Source organism: Simochromis diagramma, unplaced genomic scaffold (genome assembly GCF_900408965.1).
Source record: "Simochromis diagramma unplaced genomic scaffold, fSimDia1.1 OVJJ01000802.1, whole genome shotgun sequence".
NCBI classification, from domain to species: Eukaryota; Metazoa; Chordata; class Actinopteri; order Cichliformes; family Cichlidae; genus Simochromis; species Simochromis diagramma.
The window spans coordinates 22,682,157-22,704,533 of NW_024387492.1; the positions used below are offsets into that span (position 1 = coordinate 22,682,157).

General features: G+C 43.5%; 1 protein-coding gene across 6 annotated transcripts in view; it reads left to right on the forward strand.

Annotated features, from left to right (window-relative positions):
* myo6a (myosin VIa) overlaps window positions 1-22,377 on the forward strand; it is a 158,789-nt gene that overhangs the window by 29,745 nt on the left and 106,667 nt on the right. For all 6 annotated transcript variants that reach the window (XM_040017657.1, XM_040017658.1, XM_040017659.1 and 3 more), the window contains exons 4-12: window positions 689-762; window positions 2,676-2,805; window positions 3,519-3,624; window positions 5,422-5,477; window positions 5,554-5,651; window positions 6,154-6,318; window positions 10,317-10,397; window positions 16,012-16,192; window positions 20,921-21,065. In XM_040017657.1, the coding sequence (XP_039873591.1) occupies window positions 689-762; window positions 2,676-2,805; window positions 3,519-3,624; window positions 5,422-5,477; window positions 5,554-5,651; window positions 6,154-6,318; window positions 10,317-10,397; window positions 16,012-16,192; window positions 20,921-21,065 (1,036 nt within the window). The remainder of the gene's footprint in view (window positions 1-688; window positions 763-2,675; window positions 2,806-3,518; window positions 3,625-5,421; window positions 5,478-5,553; window positions 5,652-6,153; window positions 6,319-10,316; window positions 10,398-16,011; window positions 16,193-20,920; window positions 21,066-22,377) is intronic.

A 22,377-nucleotide genomic window follows, 5' to 3' on the forward strand; every position in this document is an offset into this window, starting at 1 on the left:
TTAAATAATGAGTTTTTTTCTTGTTTAAAGAGCTGCAGATGGTAGGAAATCAGGTCGATTTTTTAAATAAAAGAACCTCTTGTAGGCTAAACACTTTTCTCCTGGTGTTGCAGAAGGTGAGGTTTGAGTACCCGGTATTGAAAGCTATTCGCACGTTAAAATGCAGCTTTTTTTTATGCAGCCAGGTGTGCATCTACAGGGAGGGGATGGGGTGGCATTGGCCCTCCCTGAGGACCCTGCTGTTTATTAGTATCTACAGTCATTTAATTACTTTGCTGAAGTGCAGTTTTAATCACTTTATTGCAGTATTTTCATGTTATGCTGTCTGGGTTCCCTATGAGCCCCCGACTGATAAAACCCTGCACACTGCAGTTTTCCTCTCATATAATCTGCTGGTTTGCCGACAGCTGTTGTTGTTGTTGATGATGATGTTGTTGTGTCTATAGCATCCTCACATTTCTCGAGTGTTACTGTTATTTGTTTTTTTTTTTTTTCCTTTCTGTAAATTCAGCTGCTTTGAGTAAACCTATGCTTGTTTCTGATTGGCTACATGCTGCTGAAGGTGGTTATCAGTCTGACTGATAACCACCTTCACTTGAGCTCTCGGCCCGATGGATGATGCGATGTGCAGCGTGGATCCGCTGCTCTGCTGAGTTTAGTAACATTTTGTCCTGCTTGTGTCTCTCAGGCTCTTTGATGTACCTGAATGAAGCCACGCTGCTCAACAACATCCGAGTGAGATACAGCAAAGACAAAATTTATGTAAGTACAGACATGAGGGGGAGCGGCCGGTCGGTGAAATACTGTGAAACAGAAACGGTTGTGAGGTCATCCTCATCCTCGCCGTGCTGTATTCACTCCTGGACTCAATGGTGTGTTGCACCACATGCACAGGACACACCTGAGGCTCAGCCTTCAGGTGAACTTGTGGTGCTGAAAATGAAAGAATAAATACCGAAAGGTCACAAAAGCAAAAAGAAAAACTCATAAAGGTTCGGGGTTCGTTTCCTCTGATCGTAAAAAGTCAAAATTTTACACCGAACCAAAATAATTCCGACCTCGGAAAGACAACGTCACACGTTATCATCACCCGATGAAGGAAATCATCTGCCGTGTCAGCACAAAGCGTCGGTCGTGACCTGCCCGCACCACCTGTGGGCGGACCGCACGCTCAGTCATGTTTCCACACTCCACTGAAGCAGAGATCTACTCCACCCTCACCTGAAACAAAGACATCACATTTTCTTACTGGACAAACGTGTGCACTCCCAGTTCATGAAAAATAACGTGTGCAGGTTACTGTGTAAATATACATGTAATGTACGGAGGACTGAAGCTGCCAAAATAAAACGTTTAATGAATGAATAGATTAAAAACAACTCATTAAATAAATCAGATCAAACTTTATTAGATTTTTTTTACATCTACATGTGACATAAATTAATATTTCTGATTCATTTTATTTTTATTTTTTTTAACTGAACGTTTTTATTCTTGATTTCTGATATTTTTTCTAGTTCCTGTTGATTTCCTTAGTAAATTTATTTTTAAATAACTTATATATGTATTTATTTATTTAATCAGTTTAAAGGTTTTTATTTGCTTTTTTAATTGTTGCAGTTATTTCTACATTTTCCTTTTTCTGTTTTCTTTATTTTTTCATTATAAGTCAGATTTACTCACTAAAAATGAATTTTTGTTAGTTACTTTTTATTGCATTGCATTTTGTGTTGCCCTTGAAAACTCACTTTCGCACTGATTGAATAATTTTTTTTATTTATTTATTTTTCCTTCATATGGATGTCTTCACTTCACGGGGTTCATGAATGATCTCGGCTCTTGTCACTTCAAAATGCCTTCAGTAATTATTCATGTCCATCCAGATAAAGAGGACAGCTGTCCCGTGTTTGCTGTTATTTAAATAATTATAATTTTGCTCAAGTCCTTTAAGATGAAACAGATGTGGGCCAAACAGAGTCTTCAGCTTACCAGCAAACCCTCAGCTGATGATTATTCCTCCACGAGGCTCTGATAGGAGCAGTGGGGGTACACAGTGTGTCTTTTCACCCCGGGGGAGCTTTTCGGGCCGGCCTCTCACTTTGAACACCCAGCAGGGGCTCATGTGACCTTTGCTGCCTTTGCTATTTAGCTCCATTTTCCTGTGAAGCTTCCAACTGATGTCAGCTGGAGTCAGACTTGGTCCACACTGACACCTAGTGGCCGAGGAGGGAACTGCACTGTGAAGCTCACAGAGGGCATTTCTAATATAAATCAGGTTTTATTGATAAATGAGGATTTTGTAAAGCTTTAGAAATCTAAACCTCTCCAAAACTTTTGAAAACACAATATAATCATTGTAACCTCCATGAAGACTGGAAACCCAATCCTCAATCACAATGTGATGCTCGGGAGTTTTATGAATTCTTGAAATTCTTGAGATGTGGCTGAATGCTCGTATTACTGGCAGATATGGAGTTTGGATCAGTACAGAAATTCAGATTTTCTGATCCTGATTCTGTTAAACTCTGACAGATTTTGGAGCCTCTCACTTTTTATAAGTGCTGAAAGAAAACGTTTGCTGCTCCTTCAGGAGGAGGCAGAGAAATTAGAGACTTTGTTGGTTTTATGACCCAAATAAGTGATTTTTATTCCTCTTGTTCTTGTTCTTCTTTCAGACATTTGTAGCAAACATCCTGATCGCCGTCAACCCGTACTATGACATCCCGAAGCTTTACTCGCAGGAGACCATCAAGAAGTACCGGGGCCGGTCGCTGGGCACGCTGCCGCCGCACGTGTACGCCATTGGTGAGCAGCTCAGTTTATCACAACTTTTACATGCTGGACAGTATTTCCAGGAACTTGTCCCACATTTTTGTTCTCTGCTCGTGACTAAAGCTCAGTTTGATCATTTTTGGTGTGTTTTTAGAAAGAGGGAAACCTTTCGTTTGCCGTGATTTAAAAACACAAACAAATCGCAAGCAGAAAGCCTCACATTAAAGGAGAGACAAGAAATATTCTGTTAGTTAGTGAAATCTACCTGTCGAGGGAACAAGGCATGATTCATGTCTACAGAGCTCATTTTAACCTGCTTGAGTTGAGCAAAGTTTGTTTACATATTCAGAAAGTTAAAGACTCCTGAGACGGTTTAGAGGTCAGTATCTTTATTTTAGACTTTTTAAGCAGTTTTTGGACATGGATGCTTTAAAATGTCCTAATCTCTGTCATTTTTATAAGACTTATTTTAATGTTTCACAAATTGAACAAGATCATTAAAGTCATTAAGAAATTATCAGTTTAATCGTCCTCTAACAATTTAATACCAAAAGCAGTTCTTTTAGGGTGAAAGTTAATGTTGTAGTTCACAATTTGTCCACTAGGGGGCAGCCAGCACTCAGATTTCCCAGAGTCCCCTGAACATCACGGTACCAGACTGACTTATTGAAACCGCAGGGGTTTAATATCTGTTTGATTATTGGGGTCAGCGTGGCATCTGATCTAACTGCTGCCTCTGTCTTCAGCTGATAAGGCATACAGGGACATGAAGGTCCTGAAGATGAGCCAGTCCATCATCGTCTCCGGGGAGTCTGGAGCCGGCAAGACTGAAAACACCAAGTTTGTTCTCAGGTGAGGGAGGCGAGGGTCTCGTCTTTCAGTGAACGCGGCGACGACAAATCTGAGAAAATTATCCACGTTTTCATGTTTGTGTGATTATTGTAATGTGACCTGTACTCGGAGCTTATATACACAATCAGTTTTGATATCATCGATTTTCATTTGACCTCATTTGTGATTTTAATTATCAGCTTGTTTTCATAATTAATTGATTGATTTGTCCAGAAAAGGTCGGAAAATGGTTAAAAGGCCTGTTTTAGTTCATTTAAATGTCCTGTTTCATTTGACTCACTGACCCCAAATATTTTCTACTCAGAGTTATTCTGATAACTCAGAGTTTAAAATATTTTGCAGTTTTTCTTAAGAAATTACTTATTTGATTATTAAAAGTGGTATTTGATAAATGCTCACACAAAATCTGGACTTTTAAGGCACGTTGTAAAAGCTGTGACATTACAGTGTTTAGACGATGTGAGCAGAAACGTTTACAGGAAGGTGAGAGCCGGTGATTCTAATAATGCTCTCCTCTGAAGCAGCTTTTCAGTAAGTGTCAGTGTGATGTCACGGTGTTATCCACGGTAAATGGCCTGTATTTGTATAGCGCTTTACTAGTCCCTAAGGACCCCAAAGCACTTTACACATCCAGTCATCCACCCATTCACACACACATTCACACACAGGTGAATGCAAGCTACATTGTAGCCACAGCCACCCTGGGGCGCACTGACAGAGGCGAGGCTGCCGGACACTGGCGCCACCGGGCCCTCTGACCACCACCAGTAGGCAACGGGTGAAGTGTCTTGCCCAAGGACACAACGAGCAAGGCCGTCCAAGCCGGGGCTCGCACCGGCAACCTTCCGATTACAAGGCGAACTCCCAACTCTTGAGCCACGATCGCTGGTGGGCGATTGAAGCCAGAAATGAGCCTATTTGGATGAAAGGGTTAGCAGAGATATCTGCTGAGTACCAAACTATTAAAGGTCCTCTCTGTAGACTTGTTGGATGGTCGGTACCACACAGGAAGTGATGTCATCGCTCAGATAACCGCAATAAAAATGCTCCAGTTCGGTGACTTCACTTAGCAGGCACGAGGTTCAAGCAGTGAGGTGTTAAAATATTCACCTGCAGTAACGTGGGAGTCTCACCGATGAAGCCAGCCTCTAGTGGACGTCTGAGGAACTGCAGGTTTGGGCTTTGTTTTGCCAGTTTTTCGCAGAAAGGAAGTGTTTCTGTGGAGGTCACAGGAAACTGTACTGTAGGTCATCTACTAATTGGAAGGCAAAAGTGTCCTCGGGCAGGGAACAATGTGTTAATCAGAGCATGAATACATGTGAATGGGGGAGCGAGGCATGATGTATAAAGTGCTTTAAGTGCTCCAGTGGAAAAGCTCGATATAAGAGTCGTTTACCAGGAGCACTGCGACAGCAAGGGGTGGTTCATTAAAGCCTTAAACCTGTGCAGTGACCCTCTGGTAAACCCAGAGTTTCTGCGTTTCTGATCACTTTAACCTAAATATTTAACACAGTTGTACTTCCTGCAGAGCATCGTTCTTTGCTTTCACACAAACATCCGACAATCTACCGGATTTGTTTTGTTGAATATCAGAAATTGTCTTCTTCCTCCTTCTTACAGCACTTTCAGCAGTATTAAAAATGAAATATGGTCCAACAAAAACAGTTTTTATTGAACAAACTTTAATGTTTACTTGCTTTAAAACGCCTTCAAGGCTGTAAACCTGTGAGAACCTCTGCTTTAAAATGACAGATGAATCGCGTGTTCTCAGGTGTTGATGATGTGCTGTGCTTGCAGATACCTGACGACCTCGTACGGAACGGGTCAGGACATCGACGAGAGGATAGTCGAAGGTGAGGTCGCTTCTGCTTCTCTCATCAGCTTCATGTTGAGGTTTGAGTTTGAACTCGACTTCTTTCTCCCTTGCAGCGAACCCTCTGCTCGAGGCCTTCGGGAACGCCAAAACTGTCCGGAACAACAATAGCAGTCGCTTTGGGAAGTTCGTGGAGATCCACTTCAACGAGAAGGTGCTCAGGGCCGTTCTCGCTCAGTCGATCACGAGCTTTAACGTCTGCTGATGAAAGTTATGAATTACAAATGAAGCCTAATGGCGGCACTTATTCAGCACGATCTGTTTACGTTGATCTTTCTGCTTTTGTGAAGAGATGCGATTTGCCCTCTGCCGTCTCAGATGCTTACGCAGCATAAACTCAGTAATGAGGCCTCACTTAGGATCATTTATCTCTTTTGTTTCGCTCTTGTTTATGTGTCCTATAAATCACCGTATTTCCATGTTACCCAAAGGCAGACTCTTCTTTGTGATTTCCAGCTTTATTATCTACATTTTTCTTCTTTAAACTATAATATGAGATAAATTCTTTATATTTAATATTTAATTTCCATTTAATTCACCATATAATTTATTATAATAACAAAGTGGCAGGATATGAAGACGAAACGCGCTGATAGATGCCATAAATGAGTTTTGGTTTTTTTTTTTTTGGTTTTTCCCCCGCTCTTCCTCCTCAGAACGCCGTCGTGGGCGGCTTCGTGTCGCACTACCTGCTGGAGAAGTCGAGGATCTGTCGGCAGAGCCCCGAGGAGAGGAACTACCACATCTTCTACCGGCTGTGTGCCGGAGCTCCCGAAGACATCCGGCAGAAGTTTCACCTCAGCTCTCCGGACACGTTCCGGGTACGGATATTAAGATTTTTATCATCCTGACGCTTGATAAGCCCAATCAGATGGGCGGGGGCTGATGGCTGATGAATGAATGGAGGAGGTGCAGATGATGGGTGGGGGCCTGATCGCAGACTTGATGGAAGGACTCTGTATTTTTCTTGTTTCTGTCAAACCAGCACTGAGTGTGTTCTTCTTCATCAAAGCCCAAACCCCACAAAAGTCCTTCATCACCACGAGCTGCCCAAAATCTTAATCTGCCACTGAAAATAGTCCTCAAAACACCACAGTCTCCTGATGTTTAAGTCATGTTTGCTGCCAAAATAATCAAAATAAAGAAGAGAGGGATGAAGCCGGCATGACTTTCCAAGCCCACGGTTCAACTTCTGGATGCTGCTGTGTTATTTTATCACTTTATTTCTGTTTTTTTACTCTCAGCCAGTGCAGCAGTACAGTTAACTGTACAGCAGTAATATTATTGGTCAGATAGTTGCATTAAAAATGCTTTTTTACAATTTAAATTGGTTTAGTTATACAAAAAATTCCAGGAGAACTACTTTCTTTCTGCTTCCGGCACCGCACACAATTACTGTTTACGTCCTGCCAGGAGCACTCGAGCCTCTCGATGTTGCTCTTGCACGGTGATTTGGTTTGTGTTTGTGGTTTAGTTATTTCAGCTGAGGTTGAAGTGCCTCTGCCTGCAGTTGTTAGGTTTGAATCAAAAACGGGTAACGGTAGAATTTTTTTTGTTATTACATAATTCTGTCTGAAGCCTAAACTCCCTCCAACTCCATATTTTTGCTCTTGTGCTCTCTATATTTGTCCTCTGTCTGAAACAAGCCAATTTAGCTCCTCCCCCTTTAAGCCAGCTCTCTTCTGACTGGCTGCTCTTCACGAAGAGAAGATGATCCCTTGTGATGTCATACAGATCAAAGGGTTGAAAAAACTATGTGGAACTGAGTGTTTGAAGCAGTTTGAAGGCTGAGCTTGTGGGTCACGCGTATACATACACTGACCTCATGTGAAGCGTCGGATGTGTGTGCTCAAAGTCTGCAGAGCCTGGTGTGGGTGTGACTCCTGGGTCGACTCTATGTTAGGAGGATTCCAGAAGATCTAAATAATGGTTTCAAAATCCAAGAAAGTCAGATGTCACACCCTTTAAACTAAGAAATTCAGCCTGCTCTTCCCCTGTTTGAACAGCAGGGGGCAGCTCATCCTCAGTAAAGCCCACCTGCTGCACATGCTCTGTTTATCAGCTGTCAGCGGTGGATGGAGAGCGGGGAGGGGGGGTGTCAGGTGCTCGTGTTTGCCATCAGGTTTGCCACCTGCAGCCACAAACGCAGACGTCCACAGTCCTGAGGTAACGGAGGCAAAAGCAGCCGTGATGGCTGTTACATGACTGTGATGAACTCGTGTTGATTTCTGTGCCGTCAACGCTCTAACATGTAATCTGTGACAGAGCTGAGAGGTTAGACGGGAACGTGTGACTTCTGAGTGCCTAGCAACCGGATTTTAGGGAAAACAACAACATCAAAGATACACAAGAATCATGACAGCAAACTAAAGTTAAAAAGCAAACAGACTGAGAGATGATGGTTTTGCTTTCTTTTGGTTCACCTGAGAAGAGCTGACTCATCCTCATACTCACATCTTCTGGAGGAGAAGAAGAAAACCTGAGGTCACTTTCTTTGTTCAGGGTTGTTTCTTTTATTGGCAGCTTCTAAATTCAATCATCTACTCTCACCTCCGACGTTTGCTCTACGGCGCCCACCCCTGTCCCCCTGCAACTTATTACACCACCTGCATCTTCTGATGGTTCATGCATCTGCACTTTCCCCCGATGATGCGGAGGGAGAAAAATGCTCACACGGTTTGAAGGAAGGAAATAGAAATAGAAGCGGTAACCAACGAGGCTAGATTAAGGAAATAAGGAGTCAAAGGAAGAAAGAGGGAAAGACAGAAAATGGAAATTAAGGAAGTAGACAACATAAGGCTGAAGGAGGGAAGGAAAGAAGACAGAAATGGAGGGTAGAAAGGTGAAAAGAAAGGACATAAGGAACCACATGAATATAAGAGAAAAATAAAGGAGGTAATAAAGGAAATAAGTCAATAGTCAAGTAAATAAATAGGGAAATGGAGGAAGAAAGTAAGGAAACAGAAAAAAGGTGGTAGTAGTAGTTAGGACTGAAAGAAGGTGACAAAAGAAACAGAAGTAGTAAAGAAGGATAGATGAAAAGGACATGAGGAAGAGAATAAAGAAGAATGGATGAGTGTGAAAAGAAGACATACAGGACAGGAGGCAGAGAGGGTGGAAGTAACTGAGGAAGCATCAGAAGGAGGATAGAAGCCAGGAAACAAAGGAATAAGGAGGGCTGGAAAAGAGAAGGACAGAAGGATGCAATAGAAGCTAAATGAAGTCCCAGAAATCTTGAGAAAAAGTACTCAAGTATTTACTGCAGTAAAGGGGCCGAGGTGCATTTCACCTCGGCGGGGTGACTCTGAGGTTTTTCAGGAGGAAAACGAGACGCTCCCATCGGCGGTCTGCTGGGGAAATGGAGGCTTCGGCTCTAATGAAAGTTTTTGTTTATGTTCATCTTCTCGGCGAGAGAAGGGCTCGCCTCTGCAAACAACATAAGCCCTGGCTCGAACCAGCCTCCCCCTCTTCCCAAGACACCTGGGAGGTGAGCACCAGAGCCACTGTCATCTCGTGTCTGTGAAGAGAGGAGGAGGATGTCAGCAGAGCAAAGCTGCTTTTAATGCAAATGCAATTATCCAGGTGAACTCTGACCGTCTCTGAAGCAAAGCGTTTCCTGCACACAAACTCTGAGAGCACAGCGTTCCCATTTGACTGATGATTTAAGCCGTAAAACAAAGCGCTTCCATACATGGAGGCGCGAGGCCGCCTCTCAAACACTTGAGTCGGAAAATGACATTAGTGCAAAAACGCCAGTTTCTGCTGCATCGCCAAGTGTTTTGCTTCATTTCTAGTTATTGTTGCTATGTTTTAATTTTGACAACAGGACATTTAGTTGGATTTGTTTAATTTCTGCTCATTTTTTACCTTTTGAAACTGCATCTTGAAGTGTTTTAGATGTACAACTTTACAGGACGAGCCTAAACCTAAACTCCACTCTGAGATAAATATACGAATAAAGTTGTTTAAGAAAAATGCTGATAATAGTAAGTGACTCATATAAGACTACAGAAAATCACATTTTCTATTGAAAATATTATTTTTCCCTTAGTTATACTAGTCTGAAGCTTGTGCAGTCCTCCTTAATGTAATCACAGTTATTAAAATGTATTTCCATGGCTCTGATTTTACATATTTATAATAACACAGTGATGATAATTTTATTTCAGTTGTACTTTTCATGCAAGTGCTTTCCAGAGCAGGGAGTGCCAATAAAAATACATACATTTAAAAAAAAATGGATAAATAATCAAAATGAGTTAGTTTTTTTTTTTTTTTTTCCCCAGGATTTATAAAAGCTATGACAACGAACTAAATAGTTAAGTTAAAAACAGCAAACCAGAGATAAAAAAAATCAAAGCTGCTGTCAGTCCAGGGGTCTGAGGATAAACAGCCTTTAATGTCTGATAGTTTTGGATCTTTATCTTTTATTTGTAGTTTTCAGGACTCTGGACTCCAAAGACCACCTCTGTCTGCCGAGTGCGATTCAAAAACCTTTTTTGTTCTTTGAAGCTGACAAACTGCGTGACAGTTACATTTATGAAGTCGAGACCCGAACTCAGCAGATCTTTCCCCCCATGGTGGTCTGAGGAAGAAGTTCAGGGCATTTCTGCTGGAATGAAATCACGGTGGATTTAATCTTATGAGTCTTTTTTTTTTTTTTTTTTTTTATGGCAGACTTGCCCAAGAACAGCTCACGAGGTTAACCGCACCGGCTTGTATAATGTTGGGTGATTTCTGATGTGCTCTTTCTTTTTAATCTGCCTTTGAAACTTTGGTTTTGCTCATCTTTCCTCTCTTGTGTCTCATTGCTTTGCAGTACCTGAACAGAGGATGCACTCGGTTCTTCGCTACCAAAGACACAGACAAGCACATCATGCAGAATCGGAAGAGCCCAGAGGTACAGTATGCAGAAAAGTCTCTGAGTTCAACCAGTTTATGAAACCTGGACCACAGAATAAGCAGAAAAACACAGTTTCACTGAAATGTGAGGCTGATATTACGATATTACAGCAATAAAGCAACATACTGATCATTCCAGTTGTATATTTTATTGTTGAACTCTGAATCATGCAAAGCTGCTCTAACAGAGTTCAGAATAATTCTTATATTCATGATTCTGGGACTTCTCAAATCATCCTGTATCTGAAAAGAGGTGTTTTAGCCCCTCCCCCTTTAAGTAAACTGTATTCTGATTGGCTGCCACTCATGAACACTGAGTTTGGACAGCAGGTGGGTGGGGATTCTTGCCGGAGGTGATCATATCTGGGATATCCACACTCTGTGACATCATAGAGAGCAGAGACTAGGAAAAAACTGCGAGTTTAGATAGATCAGATACAGATCTGATGAGGTGATTTGGTTTCCACAAACAAGTTTAGTTGCTAAATTGAGTTTTTGAGCTGCAAATTTTCCCTTTTTTCTTTTCTTTAAACAGCAGAGAGGACTTTTTGTCCTCTTGTAGCTGCAGTAAATTTGTGTCCCCCGATAATTCCATTTCTTAGAAAGGAAACTCTTAAAAACTAAGAAGAAAAAGGTCGACTCATGCCCCTGTGGGCTGGAAGAAGGGAAACGGTCGCTTTGCAAACTCCATTAGCTCCTTGTTAAACCTGACTCAGCAGGTTTGTTCACGTCGTTACGCCCTCCAGCTCCGCTTTTCTTCTCACAGTCGTTGTGTGAGCGAGCCTCTCTTATCTCTCCGATCACTCTGTCTGTTTGTCCAGTGGGAGCTTTTCAGAAAAGAATAAAAAAACTAAGAAGTTGGCTTTAACTTATTTGTCAATGTGTGAAATAGTCTTTTTTTTATTTTTTTTTATCGGGGAAAAGAAGAAGAAACCTGCCTGTGAAGCATGTGTGTGTCTTCACTGATAATTACAGACTTTTCATGAGAAACGTGTGTGATGTTTTTCATCTGCACAGAAAACCAACATGTGAAAGACTGAAAAATGAAAGAATTTATCCTGCACACGAATAAAAGTCCAAATTCTGATTCAGCCAGTACAATGCTTTTGCACGCCCAGCTTTGGTTTGTATGTCTGTTAAATTATTTCATTTAAATGATCTTTTTCTAAATTTGCTTGATGATCTGAAACATTTATTTGTTACAAATATGCACAAAAATAAGAAATCATGAAGTACATGAGTACAGCTTCACCATCATGACAGCGAACATCTGGAAGCAGCTGTTTCACTTCATGGCTGTAACAGCTGTAGCTGGAAAAAGCTTTCAATTAAAATAGAAATTGAAGGAAGGAGATTTACAAAAATCAGGTTTCTAGAAATTTCACCAGCTTCTTAGATTTTCTTCAAAAACAATTTCTTTAAAAATTTAGAAACAAAACAAAAATCACACAAAAATCACGTATCACACAGCAAACGACCAGCACAAAAATGGACTCTGTAAGCTGCTGGGAGCAGAGAGATTCTGGTCCATGCTGACGTGACAGCTTCACAGACTGCACAGAACATCTGTGATGAGAATCAGAGGCGCTCTGTTAGATTTAACTGTGGACTCAGGCAGGCTGTGGGGTTTAGATGGTGCTCGGATGATACAAGGCAGGATGGATCCAAATTCTGTTGAGACTGTGTGAACTTTATATCAGTTTCCTGTTTTTTGGCTTGCAAGACTGGCACCTGGTGTGGTCTTCTGCTGCTGTAGCCCATTCAGAGATGCTCTTCTGCATACCTTGACTGAAATGAGTGTTTAACCCTGTCAGGTCAAAGCAGTCTGGCCATCACTCTCCTGTGACATGTGACTGGATATTTTCTTCCTTGTGTGGGAAACTCCCAGCAGATCAGCAGCTTCTGAAACACTCGGACCAGCCTCAATCCAATCTCATCGACTTATTAGATGTAATATTTAATGAGCAGGTGTGTCTAATAAACTGGCCTGCAAGTGTATACGGTTAAATAATAGGCCCATAAGGCGATAAGAACGGCATTGGGAATCTTAGAACTAATTGAAAGTTTGAACACGCTGGTCCATCTGTGCTACCTAAAGCCTCAGAGATGGAAATAAACGGACAGTAAAGCTTTGATTATATGCATTTCGTTACGAGGCAGCAGATAATCCTAACAGCAGCCACCCTGTGATAATTCATTAGTGCTGTTGTGTAATGTTCTCGCCTGAAATTGCTCGCTGCAAACTGGCTCTGCTTATATAATCTCCTTGTTTTCAGATGCTTCATATATAAACGGCAAACATTTTAATTAGCAGCCAGACCGAGAGCCTCGGTGCAGCGCGGGACGTTTAACGCTGTGCATTAATAAGAAAAGCTCATCATGTGAAATGAGCTCCTTTCTTTGCCTATGGCTTTTGATTAATTATGCACAAGTGTTCTATTACGGCGTCTGTACACGGCTTCCTCTGCAGTGCGTCGGTATTAATTATTGCAGCCATTAACAGGAGCACGGACGGTACATCGGAGCGCTGCTGAAGATGGCGGATGGAAAGAGGAAGAATCCAGTCGCATACATCCATCACTGTTGGTTAAGACCATTGTTGTTTTAGTCTTTCATCTTCATCTCACCGAAGATTTAAACTGTACAGGTCTCTCGGTGAAGAGCAAGAATAGTTCAAGGTCTTACAGAACAGTTTATGTAAGGTCTTTATGTGAGGTGGATCCGGTACAGTCTTTAAAACAAGTCTACCAACACTGTCCTCTATGATGATATATGCACAGCCATCCGTCCATCCATCCAGCAACAGTCTAAGACCTCCCTCACCCTGGCCACCTGTTCCAGCAACTTGCCCCCCTGTTGTTCCAGAGAAATATAATCTCTCCAGAGTCCTGGGTCTGTCCCAGCACCTCCTCCCGATAGAACCTCCCCGAAACGCCTCAACTGGAGGCTCCAGGGGTGGCATTGTAGGAGTTTAATGCTTTGTGGACTGGGTTGGAGGTCCTGGTGCTGCTTTTAAATCTGGTTATATGCACATTCAGTCTATCTTCAGTTTTATTCACGTAGCAGAACTTTATCTGGCTCAAAATGGGGGGGAAAGCCCAGTGTAGCATTAGTTCAGAGTCACAGTCATCTTTGCTTTGTAGATGTTTTATAGAACCCCAAAAATTAGATGATTCTGTGTGAGCAGCATTTGGCAGGAAGAAACCTTCTGTAGAACCAGACTCGGGGACGGGAAGCCATCTGTGACTGACAAAAGAAAGTTTATAGATGCCGTGCATCACGGGAAGTCCCAAAGCAGTGTTATCATACAGCACGTTCTTATTCCTCAAAGTGTCCAAAATTCCAAACAGCAAACCAGTAAAACAACAATAAACACAAAAAACAACTCTAATATTAAATTCCAGTGGCATCGGGGTTTCTCTTCAGAATAAAAACACGGAGAAGGAGAAAGAAGCTGACTGATTTTTCGACAGATCTGCTCCTCGTCCTTTAAGTCAGCGCAAGGGTGAAATAGATCAGGTGTCAAACTGTGGACTTGCAGAATTAAACTGTTTTTGGCAGAATGAAAAAACAGATTGTTGGACAACGGTCCTTTTGTTGTAACCCGGGAAACACAATTAACTGGCAGCATCGGAGTGGGAGGCTTGTTTAATAGAAAGGAGGCACACAAAGGAAGAAAGTTGTCCTGGGAAATGATCTTCGGAAAGTTTGTTTTTTGCGTGTCCTCTTGCTTTATTTCATGACTTCCTCAGAGACCCAAGTAAAGAAGTATTTGCAGACAATCTCCAGCTTTTGTGCCTTAACTTGAGCTCTGGGAGGGAGGGCGTGCGGCAGGGCAGCTCAGGTAATATCTGATAAAATCCCGGATCACAGAGGAATATCCCGCATTAACTCTGAGGCGGCCTCGGAGATCAAACGTTAGGGAAACTCGAGCTTCGCCCCCCCCGCCTGGTGCTTCGGGTTCACGAAGACAAATTGTGAGCGGGATCAGTCCCAGATTAGCTCGAGTGTAGCTGCTGTAATCTCTGATAAATGATGTGCTGTATGTCTCCTCGCTGCTCCGGCTCGTGTCACGCAGGACGACCAGGTGATTGGCTGTTTCTCCTCTCGCTTCTCTGACTTTCCGAGCATGCTTTCAGCTCTGCAGTGCTTTCTGCTCCTTCCTGCTTTGTAGAAAATAATCGAGCCTTTCAGTCAACCTGTGTCTGCTTTTGTGCATCTGGGAATGTCACAGTGCAGTCGGCCTGTCTCAGAAATGGAAGCTTTGCTGGTCCAGCCCATCGAAGATCCAAGTGGACCGTATGTGGCTGTCTAAAGGAATTACTTATCTTAGCTTAACGGCTGCCTGAAGCTGTCCTGTGCCTAGATTTGACTCCACTGTGGAGTTTATTCTAGATGCGACAATATTTATGTCACTTCCACCCAAAACTGCAATATTAACTAACACTTAACTTTATTTTGATTTATATCCTAAGTTTGGATTTGACTCTGCACTGAAATAAGCGCAATGATGGCTGACAACAAACCACAAGTGCCGTGTTTTCTTCATTGCAGTGAATTACTCCTGTTTCATAATATTAAATCTGCGTAATTATACAAACTGGGGTAAATAAATACCAGAACAATAATTTATTAATAATAATTTGTTACATTGTAACACATTAATGTTGCAGCTGCAGATGATTTTAGTCAGGCTGTTTCAAAACAGGACCACGTATTCATAAATGCACATTTTAAATAGAGCACAGAGTGTAGTGTTTTCATCCTAAATGCAGTGGAGTAGAAGCAGAAAGCAGTACAAGTACTCAGTTACCTTCCATAACCTGTCCTATGCGAGCACCCAGCCCATTAGTGTTTGCTGGGAGGCTGCTGGGCTCTGGCCTCGTGCAGGTTTCAGCTTCTGTGTTGCTAAAGTTTTTCTTCAGATGATTTTCAGGCGTCTGAGTGAAATTTATTCACATTTTTGTCTCATAACCAAAACTCCTAATGCTCCTAATGCTTCTAATGTGTAAATAAATACCGGTTAAACTGACTGATGTTTGCAGAAATGCTCCCTTCTGGCTGTTGATTCGACTGCTTGAGCTTTAGTGGGGGAGAAAGGGAGAGAAAAATCTGGAGAGAACCTGATTAAATGGAAGAACCGGCTAAGCAAAATAATTCGTTTTCCACTTAATCCACTATCACAAGGGACACGCGTGCGCTGGCGTCTATAGTTTAGCCCGTGGTTATCGTTACACTGCGGCATTCCTGAGTGGGTTTTTCAGGTGTGTGTGTTTTTCTTCCTGCTTCTCTCTGCTGAAGATTGTGCTTCTTCTTTCGCTGCCTGCTCTGCTTTGTGCAACATGATCAGTGATAAACAGGGTGATTGCTGCACTCCACAGAGTAAAGACATTCAGCTCGAGATTAAATTAGAATGATTTGGAGATTCAGATTTCTCCAAAGTGAAGGAAGAGAAGAGAGCAGGTAGGCAGAAAGGTAAAAATGAAGAGCGGTAAAGAAATGAAGTTAGAAGTGAGTTGTGTAAGAAAGGACATGAGAATAAAAATATGAAGGAGATGAAGATGAACGAAGATTTTTAAATGTCGGTGACGTTTTCTCTCCTGGTTCCTCAGCACACAAAGTCGGGCCCGTTGAAGGACCCGCTGCTGGACGACCACGGCGACTTCGCCAGGATGTGCGTGGCCATGAAGAAGATCGGCCTGGACGACACAGAGAAGCTGGATCTGTTCAGGGTGGTGGCCGGCGTGCTGCACCTCGGCAACATCGACTTCGAGGAGGCTGGAAGCACATCAGGTGAGAACAAGAAGTCACACATGTGAACCTGTTTTTGGACTTGGAAAAGACGTTTCACGTCCTTTGTGTTCTTTGGGTTTATGGGGCATCGCTCCTGTTGTCACGGGGTGTTCGGTACGTTTACAACCTCAGACAGAGTTTTGGTCAGACTCACTCAGTGTAGTCTATCGTATTGGGGGAAACTTGGTTCATTATTTTGCAGAGTTTTTGAATCTGCTGATTGGTAGATCACTACTTGGTCTGGAAGCTTCTTGGAGATGATGTGATTCTGTTGACAACCTGCAGTTTGGTGCCCAGAGCAAAGTCAACGGGTTGTGAATTGGCACCTCTAAGTTCAAGGCTTTGTTCTATTCCGGGCTGGGAATGAGTCGCTGAGTTTGGTGGAGTTTGGTGGAGTTTGGTGTCACGACTCGTGCTCAGCAGTGAGTGAAGAAGGAGCAGGAGGCTCACTAATGCAGATGCTGTGGCGAAGAGAGAGCTGGGTGTGACAGCAAGGCTGTTGATCTACATTCCCACCATCACCTTCAGCCACGAGCTGTCGGTACTGACTGAAAGAATGAGATTGTGGAGGGAAGAGTGTGAGTGGGCTGTGCCTCAGGGATGGAGTGAGGGGATCGGCCATCCAGGATAAGCTCGGAGCAGAGCCGCTGCTCCTCAACAACAAAAAGGAGCTGGTTCAGATGCTTTATGTGTCTGCTCAGGACGCCTCCTAGCTGAGGTGTTATGGGCATGTCCCACTGGGAGGGGACCCCGAGGCAAAACAGGGAATTTACGAGATTCAGCTGGCCCGGGAGTGCTCTGCTCACACTGCCACCCGGCTAAGTGTGATGGACGGATCAGAAAAATCCCACACCGAACATTTAAAACAGAAAAACGTGAAATTCATTAACAGCATCGTGAAGATGATAAACCTTTAAACTTTCTCAGAACCTCGATCAAACTTTTTTTCTGCATCCCAGGTTGGTTGATGTGTCGCTGCCATTTTGACTTCCTCAATTTGTCATTCAAATGTCAGATTTCACACTGAGATGACTCCAATCAAACACAAATAGCAGAAGGCCAAACAGGTCGTTCTCTTCGACTTTAAAAATGCAAAGACGGCACATTGAAGCATTCACTGAAAGACGGGAGGGAAACGCAGCTGTAGTTGATGTGGGGATGGATGTCAGGTTTACCTGCATGATCACGCTGCATTGAAATCACAGTCTTGAACAGGAAGGCATTTTAAAAAAGTGCCTTTGTGTGTGTTGGTGCTGCTAAAGCCCGTAACGCCGTCTGACCTGAAATTTAGCTAATGTGAATAAAGTTCTGCACCGAAATGTTATTTAATTAAACTTCCTGTGCTTGTGGTTTACATATCCAACCCCGTCCATCAGTCTGTCTGACAGAGAGCACCGATGGAGCGATTAGTTGTGCACATTTTCCAGAGTTTGGAGCTTCCTGTTTGCACCTTCACTTCCACTCACCGATTACGTTTTAGCACTAAAGCCTACTTTAAGAACCCTTCTCGATCACTCCCCACGGTCATAAGTGAGCTACAATCCCAGCTTTGATGAAGCTGTGCTGATTGATGCCCCAGAAAGGAGAAAAGGGTGGCGTAATCCATAATCCACAAACCTTTTGTGTGGCTCTGCTTTTTGTTTATTAACCAGCTAGTTATTAAGTCTGCTAACAGAATAATAAGAAATTAAAACTACACCAGAAAGATTGATCCCAGCGGATCAGGACGTGAAGCGCTGTAACTCGACGGAGTGCGACGTGGCTGGTCGTGAGCTCTAACTGATGAGGTGGGCGTTCTCTGAGCGGAGCCCTGCGGCGCTCCGTGATTGCATTTGCTCTGTATCAGAAGTCATCCATCTCTCGGGCTTCCCAGCTCCTAAACGGCACCGGTTTGGCTCCTGAGAGGCCGACGCCTCTTTGATCTCATCCCTCAAAGCTCTGTGCTGTGATTGATTGCTGTAATATTCAGCCTCGATCTCCCTCCGTCTCACTTCAGCCTCGTTGCGATGGCTGATAGATGTCGCGGGTCTGACAGCGGCGTCACGGAAAGACGTTTTCTTCTTGTTGCACTTTGTTTTTTTCGCAGATGAAAAACACTCATAACACTAATGACTAATCTCGAGTTATTTTTCTCTGGCTGAGGGGAAATTCATTAATTACACAGCCAACAAACTAATTCTGTAATTATTCCAGTGAATATTTCAGGGATTATGCTCTCTGCACTCGCAGAGGCATTTTTCTGTGCCTCGTTTTTCCACAACGGTTCAGACTCGAACCCTCAGGGAGGCTCAGTTTCCATGAAAATCAGCTGATCCTTTGAACTTCAACTCGGTCTTGAAGTTCCTCCCCGTCGTTTTCTCCCTGCGCCGGAAAGAAGAGGAAGCGCAGCAGGGAGCCTATTAAACGGACTGGTTCTCACAGCAGGGGGCTCACTTGGCACATGTTTTACAGTAAACGAGGACAGAGCGTTCAGGCCGAGGAGCCAATCAGGCGGGGCTATTGAGACGGGCTTGGCTTGCAGTTGCAGAGCGGTCCCTCGGGGAGCTTTTAAAGAATATTTACTTATCTTAGACCCAGAAAGCATGTAGAAGTCAAGTTCATTTAAACAGCTATTCCTAATGCCGCCGTTCACACAGGAGGATTTCATTTATGAGTTTTCCAGTGCGTTCTGACCAATCGGACCGCAGCATTTGGCAATGAGTGCGCTCGTAGCTGAAAGCACGCATCAGCACTGAATATAGGATGATATGGAAACAGTCAAATAACTTCGACTGCATCTCTCAGCCTGTTTGTGGTTTTCAGGTTCTTTGATCACATGACAAAAGAGAGCGAGAGGGCGGTCTCATTAAAACGTTTCCATCAAGGATGAGTGGTGTAGAGCGGGGACGTTCTAATGAGGTCCAACCTTTAGCCAACAGATTAATTAGCGGATTCATCTCTGCTGTTTGGCTGTAATAAGTCCACTCAGACGACGGTGCTCTGAACGGCAGGATGGAGTCTCTTCAAAAGGTCAAACTGCTCTGAATGTTCTCATTTCAGCTCATTGTTAAAGTCTTCCCATGAATCTCCTTTGGCGCTGGTGTCAACGCTCGCTTCTTCTCTGGACTCGATTCATTTCAGAGTAAACTGAGAAATCTATCCAGAGAGGCTGGAAATAATGGTCCTTAATTAACTGGGATTCATGTCCAAGTGTTCGTCTTCTGTTCTGATTTGTGGTTTGAGCGCTCGCCTCTGCGGGGCCTCCTTTCACCCTCCAGTTATCGATTAGGTATTAGCTTAGCTTAGCTTTCAGGGGCTATCGATTCCTGGCATTGATCGGAGGAGCAGCTGTAATGATGTGAAGCCGTGTCACGGGGGTTCACGGCTGCTCTAATCTAATCTTTGATGTGAACGGCTTCCGTCAGCAGCCTCAGCCCTGAACACCATCGGACCGCCTTTCATGTGAGAAACCAACTTGTCACTTCCTGTGGTCTGTTCACACGCCGAGGCGTTCATACGTAAAAGCCTGCGCCATATACGGCCTTCATCTTATAGTTGGATTCACTTGTCATGCGAGTGCTCGCTGTCGGGTAAGTGTGGGGGATTTAGCAGGTTGCTACATTCATATTTTACGTCCACGTAATCCTTTGGTGGGTCGGATCAGCTGCTGCCGCCATCGGCACAGAGCGGTATAGAAACAGCTTTTCTCCTTTTTCTCCTGCTCACAGTGAGTTAGGAAAAGATGAATCTTCATTGATCCAGCAGGGGAAACATGACCTTTTTAAATTGAAAATTTCAATAAATAACCCTACCCCTGACCCTAGATGGGAAGAAGTGTGGCATGGCTCCATAGTGGGGCTATTAAAGTGTAAAAATATAAAGGAAGTCTTGTGAGGTGTTAAAATATCAAAGTGAAAGGAAATGAGGAACATGTTCACAAAGACTTGCAGATGCATATAGCATATAGATTTCACCCCACCAGCATTTTTCCCATTTTCTGTAACCGCTGATCTACGCCGTGCCTTAAAGTGACCTCACAGCCGACGACACACCCGCTCTCTGGTGGAGTTTCACTTGTTGTGCATCTCACAGTTTTTATAAAGCGGCACACGGTCGAGTTTAAGAAGCACACGTGTGATTGTTCACTGCTTTATCAGTGATGTATGAGTACAGGAGTTCGGAGATTCTCTGATTACACACAGGAAGATGTAAAGATGAGACTTGTGGATGTTCTCCTCCGGTGGTCAGCAAGGCATGGTGACGTCACAGTTGGCATGCAGCGACCAATGCGCTGACCATAAATCAGACCAAGAGTTTTGGTTTTAAAACCTGTGAAAATGTGGGTTGGTTCTGAAAAGACACCAGGTTAGAACTCCGTGTGGACCGCTGTAGTAATCATGCTCCAGGCTGTAAAAGCCAACCAGAAGACGTTTCTCTTAAGAGCACTCAAAACTTACATTGCTGTCAAACAAAGGCAACAAACATTTCTTGAAGCGCCACTTTGATTTCTGGGTTTCCGGGTCAGGAATGTGTAGCTATTGTGCAATGCATTCCTCTGGTTGGATTCAATAAAAGTCTATAAGAAAACAGCCCTACATTCCTGGCTGCTCAGGCAAGATACTGAAACGCGAGTTGCTCCTGACGTGCTGATGGGAGTGTGTGTGAATATTAGATAAATGTGTGTGTGTGTGTGTGTGTGTGTGTGTATGGATATTCAGTACGAGTTTTGCCCTTTTCCTCATCTTGCAGGCGGCTGCGCCATCAAGAACCAGTCGAGTCAGACGCTGGAGCACTGCGCTGAGCTGCTGGGCCTGGAGGAGGAGGACCTGCGGGTCAGTCTCACCAGCAGAGTCATGCTCACAACAGCAGGGGGCGCCAAAGGAACGGTGATCAAGTAAGAAGCTTCTGTCACTCACACACAGTCAGACAGCTGTGTTCACATCAGAGGACCTTTCACTGATTTATGTGCTACCCATGATCACTGCATTACTAACACTAACCAACAGTTTATTACAATGATGATGTCACGGGGACCAGAGGAGGTCAGGTCACCACCAGAACGTCACACACACACACACACTCTGACATTTTGAGGATCTCAGAGACCGCCTTGCTGCTGTTGGGTGGGGCCTCATGCTGAGAGGGACTACAGGTGTTTTGCTGACTTTATGCCAACCGGTTTGTTCCTTTGAGCTCTGTGGTGTCGACCAGTTTAAAATGAGATGCTCTCACACATAAAAACCACCAGCTGTGCCTTTAGAAGGAGCGTAGAGGAGCATGAGAGAGCGTGCTCGTCTCAGAGGGATTTTACTGATGATGATGATAAAGGTTTTAGGCTGTAGTTTGGCACCACCTGGAGCTCCGTCTTTATATCAAGGACCACAAAGGAAGCACATCTTTGACTTTTATCTTTGTCTGTGTGATTTCATCTCTTTCATTCCTGGATTTTTTTTAAACTGCTTTTAACTGTCAGAAAACATTACTTGTAACTATTTGCTGGATAACATGGCAGCTTTTGCACAGTGGGAGGAAGCACTGACATTCTCCCCTTGATCACGTAGATTTGTAAAGCAGGGCTTCTCACGGCTCAGTTTAACTACAGAGCAATGTGTACTCCTAATGCCAGTCAGGAAGGCACCTGCTGTAAATCTTGGCCAGATCAACCAAGTGGATCATGAAAAATTAGATTTCCTTACTGGCTCGGTCAGGGCTCGGGTTAAGGACCGCCTCCGGTGCGGCAAACTGTGTTACTGTTTGCCGAAAACAAAGGACGTCCAAGTGCGGTGCATAGACTGTATGTAAAAGATGTACATAGTCATTGGCTTAATATATATTGTCCCGAAGCCTCGATTGGAACATTTTGGCCGCGCTGGTGTTTTCAAAGCGGGAATGACAGACCTTCAATTATGAAGTAGCCACATCCCAAAGTGTGGAACATGGTCCCCGAGTGGGTTGTGAAGGTACTCCAGGTAATTTCTGTGAAATATTTACACTTTAAAAAGAAACTGAACTAATAAATAAAGTCATAGGATTTAAATATCAGTTACTTACTGTAATTTTTCCTCTTGCGATGTCTTTGTGATCCTGAACTCCTCTCATATCCCATCATTAGGAGGGAAGACGTTAGTTTGGAGAGACAAGCTATAAAAGTTCAACAAGAGAATCACTAGATCAAAATGATCCATTGAAATTCTTGATGAGATGTG